At 43.6% G+C, this 10038-nt stretch overlaps 1 protein-coding gene across 5 annotated transcripts in view; it reads left to right on the forward strand.

The window, feature by feature from the left end:
* The window catches only part of FLRT2 (fibronectin leucine rich transmembrane protein 2), a 102976-nt gene extending 93141 nt beyond the window's left edge, over positions 1–9835 (forward strand). For all 5 annotated transcript variants that reach the window (XM_038750756.1, XM_038750749.1, XM_038750742.1 and 2 more), the window contains exon 2: positions 5712–9835. In XM_038750756.1, the coding sequence (XP_038606684.1) occupies positions 6084–8066 (1983 nt within the window). In that variant the 5' untranslated portion in view covers positions 5712–6083 and the 3' untranslated portion in view covers positions 8067–9835. The remainder of the gene's footprint in view (positions 1–5711) is intronic.
* Positions 9836–10038: the final 203 nt, after the last annotated feature.

The raw sequence follows: 10038 nt of genomic DNA on the forward strand, positions 1-10038 counted from the left end.
GCAAATTCTCTTATATTACAAGCATTATAGAATGTGTGATCTTAAACTGCCTTTCCCTCTCTTCTGAAAGGTGGCTGCAGAGAACACAGGCAATATGCTTTTGAAAAAAAAAAGTTAATCCATTTTAAAAATCGAATCTCTCAATTACAGCAAACACCTAAGGCAAACTGAGAATCTTTGGCTATCATCTGAACTCCTTAACTTAACTTCCTTAAGTTAACCTCCTTAACTTCCATTTTCAACCGCTCACTCTTCACTGGTTCCCTCCCCTCTGCCTTCAAACATGCCCACGTCTCCCCCATCCTAAAAAAACCCTCTCTTGACCCCACCTCCCCTTCTAGTTATCACCCTATCTCCCCACTACCATTCCTTTCCAAACTCCTTGAACGAGTTGTCTACACCTGCAGCCTCGAATTCCTCGATGCCAACTGTCTCCTCGACCCCCTCCAATCTGGCTTCCGTCCCCTACACTCCACTGAAACTGCCCTCTCAAATGTCACCAATGATCTCCTTCTTCCCATCTAACGGCTCCTACTCTATCCTAATCCTCCTCGACCTTCCAGGTGCCTTCGACACTGTGGACCACCCCCTTCTCCTCAACACACTATCCAACCTTGGCTTCATATACTTCGTCCTCGCCTGGTTCTCCTCAACTCTCTGGCCATTCATTCTCAGTCTCATGTGTGGGCTCCTCCTCCCCCTCCCATCCCTTACTGTAGGGTCCCTCAAGGGTCAGTTTCCTGGTCCCCTTCTGTTCTCTATCTACACTCACTCTCTTGGAGAACTCATTCACTCCTACGGCTTTAACTATCACCTCTACACTGATGACACCCAAATCTACATCTCTGCCCCTGCTCTGTCTCCCTCCCTTCAGACTTGGGTCTCCTCCTGCCTTCAGGACATCTCCATCTGGATGTCTGCCCGCCATCTAAAACTCAATATGACCAAGTCCTTATCTTCCCTCCCAAACCCTGCCCTCTCCCTGACTTTCCCATAACTGTAGATGGCACTACCATCCTTCCCATCTCACAAGCCCGCAACCTTGGTGTCATCCTCGACTCCGCTCTCTTGTTCACCCCTCACATCCAATCCATCACCAAAACCTGCTGGTCTCACCACCACAACATCGCCAAGATCCACCCTTTCCTCTCCATCCAAACCGCTACCTTACTGGTCCAGTCTCTCATCCTATCCCGACTGGATTACTGCATCAGCCTCCTCTCTGATCTCCCATCCTCCTGTCTCTCCCCACTTCAGTGCATACTTCAAGCTGCTGCCCAGATCATCTCTGTGCAGAAACGCTCTGGGCATGTTACTCCCCTCCTTGAAAATCTCCAGTGGCTACCAGTCAACCTACACATCAAGCAAAAACTCCTCACTCTCGGCTTCAAGGCTCTCCATCAACTTGCCCCCTCCTACCTCACTCCCTTCTCTCCTTCTACAGCCCAGCCCGCACCCTCCACTCCTCTGCCACTTAGCGCCTCACTGTACCTCATTCTCACCTGTCCCGTCATTGACCCCTGGCCCATGTCCTCCCTCTGGCCTGGAATGCCCTCCCTCTGCACATCCGCCAAGCTAGCTCTCTTCCTCCCTTCAAAGCCCTACTGAGAGCTCACCTCCTCCAGGAGGCCTTCCCAGACTGAGCCCCCTTTTTCCTCTCCTCCTCCCCATCCCCCCAACCCTACCTCCTTCCCCTCCCCACTGCACTGTATATATGTTTGTACAGATTTATTACTGTATTTCTTTTACTTGTACATGATGTGCATCTAGCTTTATTTGTTCTGATGATTTGAAACCTGTCTATGTGTTTTGTTTTGTTGTTGGTCTCCCCCTTCTAGACTGTGAGACCGTTGTTGGGTAGGGACCATCTCTATATGTTGCCAACTTGAACTTCCCAAGCACTTAGTACAGTGCTCTGCACACAGTAAGCACTCAATAAATACGATTGAATGAATGAATGAACTAATGTTTTTAAATTTCCATATAATCTAAATGATAGATATGGTTATTTTAATCACTGAGCATGTTGTGTATTACTGAAGATTTAATTACTGAATGAAAATAAATGTAGAATTGTAGCTCCATACATTTGGTCAATAGATATTTTTAGTGCATTTAAATTTATAAATTAAAATCTGGGCTTAACTGAACGGGGCAGCCACTGTTGGCTATATAAGAGGACCTCCCGGAATTACTTAAAATATGTGAATGAAAGATTGCTTGATCTAACACCCATATTTCCAAGGTTTTTAATGTATTAACTTTTCTGAAAGACTGCCTATTCTACTTTGTCCAGAGGGAATAGCTATAGGGGTAAAAAAAAAAAAAAAAGCTGCATTTTGTTCTTCTTGTGTAGTTTTACTTAGTGGAGTTTTCAATCAGACAAATTCCAGCAATATGAAATGACCATATTTACCACTTCTGCTAGCATGTACAAAACTCCTAGTTATTTTTTAAGCCTGTTAAAGACAGATTTTCAAAGTATTCTGGGTGACAACTGAATTCATTCATTCAGTTGTACTTACTGAGTGATTACTGTGTGTAGAGCACTGTACTCAGTGCTTGGGAAAATGAAATACAACAATAAACATTCTCTGGAATTACATGGCTGTTGTTAAATTGCATGTAAAAGAGTTCAGCAAAATGTTCTAAATGAGATTTGTAAGCTCTTTATGGTAAGGGACCTTGTCTGCTAATTCTGTTGTATTGTACTCTCCCAAAGACTTAGTTCAGTGGTCTGAACATAGTAAACATTCTATAGATATTGTTGATTGATTTGTATCTCTTTATACCTTAGTGGTTTTAGTTTCTGTGGTTGGTGAGAATTAAAATTGTTCACAAATTATGCATCCTATATATGATTATCCAGGGGGTCAGAGCTGTTTCCTTATAATAGCTCAGTGTATTTGTGGGGAGGTATGGGAGAGGAATCATTAATTCCTGAAGGATTGTTATGCTCACAAACCTCCATACCTCTGTGATGTTGGGTTCCACTTGTTCTTGTGCCGATCTACATTTCCTACCCTCTTTCTTATGGGAATAATGGCTTTGATCCTGCTTTGTAAAAAACTTGTAATTTTTAATCCTGCCTAGAACAAGGTCTAGGACATGTAGACAAGATCATGCTCTTTCAGGTTCTAATCCCGTGCTGTGTGACCTTGGGCAAGTCACTTAATTTATCTCTGCCTCAGTTACCTCATCTGTAAAATGGGGATTGAGACTATGAGCCCTATTTGGGACTGGGACTTTGCCCAACGTCATTAACTTGAATCTACCCCAGATCTTAGTACAGTGCCTGGCACATAGTAAGTGCTTAATGAATACTATAAAATAAAAAAGAAGAAACACCTCTCTGATCATCTTTCCCTGCATCCACTCCCCCGTAATCTCTGTCCAGTGGTCTGAACCCCAGAAATTTTGGGGCCTCATGGGTGGAGATAGATCAATTTATCAATTTGTAGTATACATGTACCCCTTAATTCTGAATGACCTCTATGCATACAATCCAGAGATACTTCATGCATTTATTGCTGATGTAGTCCAGGATCCAAAGGACTCTTATGACATTGTGAACAAGCTCCCACAGGGACTATTCCTAGCCTTGTACTTTCAGATTCTGTTCTGTCCTGTCCTGTCCTGGGCAATCACCTCCCCCTCCAGACCCTTAGCTCAGCCATTATACTTTGTGGCATTGCAACATATTTCCTTAAAAAAAGGAAAAGAAAAAGTGATGTAGTGCATTATTCAAGGGACACTGATAAACTCACCTCACTCCCAAACTCTCCAAGTCTGTATAGCATCTGTGAACATGCATGGAGATAGGGGTTGTGGTTAATCCCCCTGAAGCCTAGGGTTGAGAGGGATTGGAGAGATTAGAGGGATAGGAGGGATTAGAGAAGCAGCATGGCTCAGTGGAAAGAGCATGGGCTTGGGAGTCAGAGGTCATGGGTTCTAATCCCGGCTCCCCCATATGTCTGCTGTGTGACCTTGGGCAAATCACTTAACTTCTCTGAGCCTCAGTTACCTCATCTGTAAAATGGGGATTAAAACTGTGAGCCCCATGTGGGACAATGTCATCATTTTGTATCCTCCCCAAGCACTTAGAATAGTGCTTCACACATAGTAAGCATTTAACAATTGCCATCATCATTATTATTATTATTGGACAGAAGGTAGAAATGTGGGATTACACTGGGGGATTGGAATTTCCTAAGGGCTAATCAGGGATGCAGGGAAGGGTGACTGAAGAGTCCCTGGAGCTTGGGGGCAGAGATCAGAGTCAGACAGAGAATGAGATTGTCTGGCCAAGTAGAGCTCAGGTCCCTGCCCTCCAGATAGAGTAGGGCAGTCAGAAATTATTTACAAATAGGAGGAAGAACAAGTATATCCCATATAGTAGTGCAGATATGTCAGATTGAAATTTCAAAACAATTAATTGAATGACATATAAATGAAAGTCCTCAAGATGGGTAAAAATGCATAAATGCTAATGGTGGAAGTTTAGGTGATAGTAATTAATCAGACAGAGTTTCTTGGAGAAGGGTTTTAGGAGGGTTTTGGAAAAGGGGAGACCTGTGGCCTGACATATTTGAATGGGGAGGGAATTGAAGGCAGATGAACTCCTACCTCTCCTGGCTACTCTCCTACTACAACCCAGCCTGCACACTTTGCTCCTCAAATGCTAACTTTCTCACTGTACTTCAATCTCTTCTGTCTTGCCACTGACCTCTCACTCACGTCCTGCCTCTTGCCCTCCCTCCTCATATCCAACAATTAATCTCTCTCCCAACCCCTTCAAAACCTTATTGAAGACACATCTTCTCTAAGCAGTCTTCCCTGACTAAACCCTTTTTTCCTTTTCTTCAACTCCCTTCTGTGTCAACCTGACTCGCTCCCTTTATTCATCCCCCCTCCCAACCCCGCAGCATTTTTGTTCATATCTGTAATTTATATTAATGTCTGCGTCCCTCTATAAACTGTAAGCTTGTTGTGGGCAGGGAATGTGTCTGTTATATAGTTATATTGTATTCTCCCAATCTTGTGGTATAATACTCTGCAACAGTAAGTGCTCAATAAATTTGATTGACTGGCAGACCTTTGAACACAAGCTGTCTCTATCAAAAATAATAGTAGTAGTAGCATATATTGAGCTCCCACTTGGTACAGTACACCTTAATAGTCACTGGGGTAGTACCAAATAGCACTCTAACAGGAGAGACAGACATACAAATAATTACAAAACTGTCAAAATAAATTGAACAGACATATATACGAGTGCTGTTGAGAGAGTAAATAAGTCCATAAGTGCTAGACCTTAGAAAGTTTTCATCCCTGCAGTTGTAATAATAATTACAGTATTAAACTCTCACTGTGTATCCAACACTGTTTTAAGTGCTAGGGCAGATACAAGTTAATCAGGTCAGACACAGCACCTCCCACGAGGTGCTTACAGTCTACATAGGAGGGAGAACAGGTTTTAAATCCCCATTGTAAAGTTGAGGAAACTGGGGCACAGAGAAGTTAAGCATCTTGTCCAAGTCACACAGCAGGTAAGTGGCAAAGCCAGGATTAGAGCCTTAGGTCCACTGACTCCCAGGCTTGTCCTCTTTCCTCTGGGCCACACTGCTTCCCCTGTATCATTGAAAAGGAATGGCATCATCACTCTCACCTTCATTATCCTAACACACTATTCTCTCCCTTTCTCTTCTCAGGCTTCTCCCATCCAGGATTGATCGAGCTGAAGTAAAAAACTGTGCAGGCAGAACCAAGCTATCTTGAATCAACATAGAAGAAGGAGGATCTGCTTCTGTTGGTCCCTGGCAACTTCAACTAGACTCTTGACTGGTGGGAACTGCACAGTTACAGCATTTCAGTGTACAAGGAGGAGAACCGCACAGCGAACAACCCAGGCTAATGAAGCAGTGGCTTTTTGACTGAGAACAGATAATTATTTCATCATTAGCCTTCCAGACTTTACCTCTCATTTGAGTGCTGGACACAAACAAAGCCAATTTCAATCACTTCAGTTTGGTTCCCTATCTTTTTTTTCCCACCTCCCTATCTCTTGTTTCTTCACTTTAGAAATGGGCCTGCAGACTATGAAGGGGCCCATTCAACGGGTCTCTTTCCTGAGATCATGGGTTATCATTTCCCTGGGGCTCTCCATGCAGGTTTCACAAAGTGTGGCCTGTCCAAGCGTGTGCCGCTGTGACCGAAACTTTGTCTACTGTAATGAGCGAAGCTTGACCTCAGTGCCTCTTGGGATACCGGAGGGCGTAACCGTACTCTACCTCCACAATAACCAAATTAATAATGCTGGATTTCCTGCAGAACTGCACAATGTCCAGTCAGTACACACAGTTTACCTGTACGGCAACCAACTGGATGAGTTTCCCATGAACCTTCCCAAGAATGTCAAGGTTCTACACCTGCAGGAGAACAACATTCAGACCATTTCCCGAGCTGCCCTCGCCCAGCTCTTAAAGCTCGAAGAACTGCACCTGGACGACAACTCCATCTCGACTGTGGGTGTGGAAGATGGGGCATTCCGGGAGGCCATCAGCCTAAAGCTGTTATTTCTGTCCAAGAATCACCTGAGCAGTGTCCCAGTTGGCCTTCCTGTGGACCTACAGGAACTGAGGGTGGATGAAAATCGAATTGCCGTGATATCAGACATGGCTTTCCAGAACCTCACAAGCTTGGAGCGCCTGATTGTGGACGGCAATCTCCTGACCAACAAGGGCATTGCCGAAGGCACCTTCAGCCATCTTGCCAGACTCAAGGAGTTCTCAATAGTTAGGAATTCTCTCTCCCATCCTCCACCTGATCTCCCAGGCAACCACTTGGTCAGACTCTACTTACAGGACAACCAGATAACTCACATTCCTTTGACAGCCTTTTCCAATCTCCACAAGCTGGAGCGACTGGATATTTCTAACAATCAGCTGCGGGTGCTGGTGCAAGGTGTCTTCGATGATCTCTCCAACCTGAAGCAGCTCACTGCACGGAACAATCCATGGCTATGTGACTGCAGCATCAAGTGGGTCACCGAGTGGCTTAGGTTTATTCCCCCATCACTCAATGTGCGGGGTTTTATGTGCCAGGGGCCGGAACAGGTCCGGGGGATGGCCGTCCGGGAGCTGAATATGAATCTATTGTCATGCCCCACCACCACCCCTGGTCGGTCCCTTGTCATCCTGTCCCCAAGCCCAATGCCCACTGTCCAGCTTTCCACTTTGCCTGCTCCAACCCTTAGCAAAAACTCTACTCTTCCAATGCCCACCCAATCCAAACTCCCCACCGTGCCTGACTGGGAGGGCAGAGACAGGGCGACCCCTCCAATTGCCGAACGGATCCAGCTCTCTGTCCATTTTGTGAATGACACTTGCATTCAAGTCAGTTGGATCTCTGTTTTCACCGTGATGGCATACAAACTCACTTGGGTTAAAATGGGGCATAGCCTGGTAGGGGGCATCGTACAAGAACGGATAGTCAGTGGCGAGAAGCAACACCTGAGTCTGGTCAATTTGGAGCCCAGATCCACCTACCGGATTTGTTTAGTGCCGCTGGATGCTTTCAATTACCGTGCAGGGGAAGAGACAGTCTGTTCAGAAGCCACCACCGATGCCTCTCCTTTAAGCAATGGCTCTTCCAATACAGCCTCCAGCCATGAGCAGACGACTTCTCAGAGCTTGGGCTCCCCATTCCTGCTGGCCGGCTTGATTGGAGGGGCAGTGATATTTGTGCTTGTGGTCCTGCTCAGCATCTTTTGCTGGCACATGCACAAGAAAGGGCGCTACACCTCCCAGAAGTGGAAATACAACCGGGGCCGGCGGAAAGATGATTACTGTGAGGCAGGCACTAAAAAAGACAACTCCATCTTGGAGATGACAGAAACCAGCTTTCAGATCGTCTCTTTAAATAACGATCAGCTCCTTAAAGGAGATTTCAGACTGCAACCCATTTACACCCCAAATGGGGGCATTAATTACACAGACTGCCACATTCCCAACAACATGCGATACTGCAACAGCAGTGTTCCAGATTTGGAGCATTGTCATACGTGATGGCGAGGGGCAGCAAGATGCTTAAGTGGACAACTGAGACTCCGAGGACACATACACACACAAACATGCGCACACATACACACAAATACATTTGATAAATGTTACACAGATGCGTTTGTGCATTTGAATACTCTGTAATTTATACGGTGTACTATATAATGGGATTTAAAAAAAGTGCTATCTTTTCTATTTCAAGTTAATTGCAAACAGTTTTGTAACTCTTTGCCTTTTAAATCTTTAAAAAAATTGTTGCTGAAGTACTGTACAGGGTTGTACAATGAGAACCCAATGCCATGGCAAAGGAAAGACTGAATCTTTCTTACGATGCACATTAACCACTTTGCTGTCGAAGCTGTCAGAATAGGTTCCTTTTTAAGAGTGGATTCATTGTTAAGTGCTGGCAGTCAAGGTATACGTGCAGATTCAAATGGACTCATCAGGGACTGGATAACAAAACTGAGATAAGATGAAATTTGACCCACGTGTTTTCCTGGTTCTTCTGTATTTCCTGGTTATGAGTTGAAGTAGAAGTGCCAAAATATTATGAGAAAAGAGGTTCTGACTCTAATCCTGGTTTGACACAAAGTAGGAAATAACTAAAACATCACAGGAAAATCTTTTATTTTGAGATGCTTCAGCCCAAGAGGATTTGATAAGATTTGGAAAAGCATTCAGACTTTCACGGAGACTATCTCTAAATAAATCAGATTAATGATCCAATCTTTTTGCCTGAGTAGCGTAAGCTATACCAGAAAAGAGAAGGGAATGGTTGAACTAAATTCAGGTGAAGGGAAAAAAACTCAGTTCAGAACATTGTTTTAGGTGAGAAGAGGAAGGGCAGAAAAATGTGGAGGTTTTTTTTTTTTTGGAATACTGATAATTATTTGGAAAATCATATTTTTCCTGAATATATTCTTATCCTTTTTCTAATTTCTTGTCTTCCACTTAGACATTTTTGGAAAATGAAAGAAACTGTTTTGTTTGGAGGCTCCAAATGTTCTCTCTCCTTCGGTTTCTGTCTTCCCTTGGTGTTCTAATGGGAATCACAGAGGACACTCAAGTCCAGCCATGGACACACCCAACTCCAAGATTGTTTTGTCCATGTTCTTCAGGCAAACTTTTGTTGATCCAAAATAGCATTTTGTTCAGTGACTCCTCCGCTTATCTAATCTTGTGCTTTTCACTGTTAGAATTTCATTTGTTTCTATTCAGTGTGGGTTTCCTCTTCATTGGGAGTTGTAGAGAGCTAACTAATCTCACTTATAATGTCAGGGCAAAAGAATCAAAATAGCTATTTAGTATTACCAGAGCAGGGGATAGAGGGGTTTTTGTTGTTGTTGTTGTTGCTTTTTGGTTTGTTTTTTTTAAGGAAGTTGTAATGGTCCAAGCTTGTAATCCTGATTTTTTTTAAGATGTGTCCCTCTTCTGAGAGGGCACAGTAGTATTCTATTTTTCATCCATTAGATGTAGAAGGGCTATGCCTAGAGAGAGAATCTAGGAATTATCTGAGAGCTGCATCCTTTAAACCTTCTTGATAAAATCAAATTTTTAAATTTCATTCTTTGGCTCTAAAGCTGCTGTTTTTTCTAGCTATTTCAGTGGTGCAAACTTTATGTGACCTATGCAATTTTTTTTTCCTGGTAGCTTTGCATTTCCACATCAGTATCTCCATGTTGCATGTTTTAACTATCTTGGCCAACCTCACATAAGCAGAACAGAATTTAGTTCATATATACCCTGACTGTAGAATTATGCTTGACACAAATTTCACAGATCAGTACAGCAGCCAAACAAACAATTAGTAGTGAACTTAATCCAAAGTGGTTGTATTTCCCAACTATATTGCCTTAAGGTAGAACGCTTTAATCTCACAAAAATGACTCCATCTGCTCCACACAGGCAAGATGGAGATGGTTGTGTAGTTCAGATAGTGGCACTTTAAATTTTGAGTTTTGTTTCTGTGTACCACTGT

Source organism: Tachyglossus aculeatus, chromosome 1, assembly GCF_015852505.1.
Source record: "Tachyglossus aculeatus isolate mTacAcu1 chromosome 1, mTacAcu1.pri, whole genome shotgun sequence".
In the NCBI taxonomy this organism is placed as follows: Eukaryota; Metazoa; Chordata; class Mammalia; order Monotremata; family Tachyglossidae; genus Tachyglossus; species Tachyglossus aculeatus.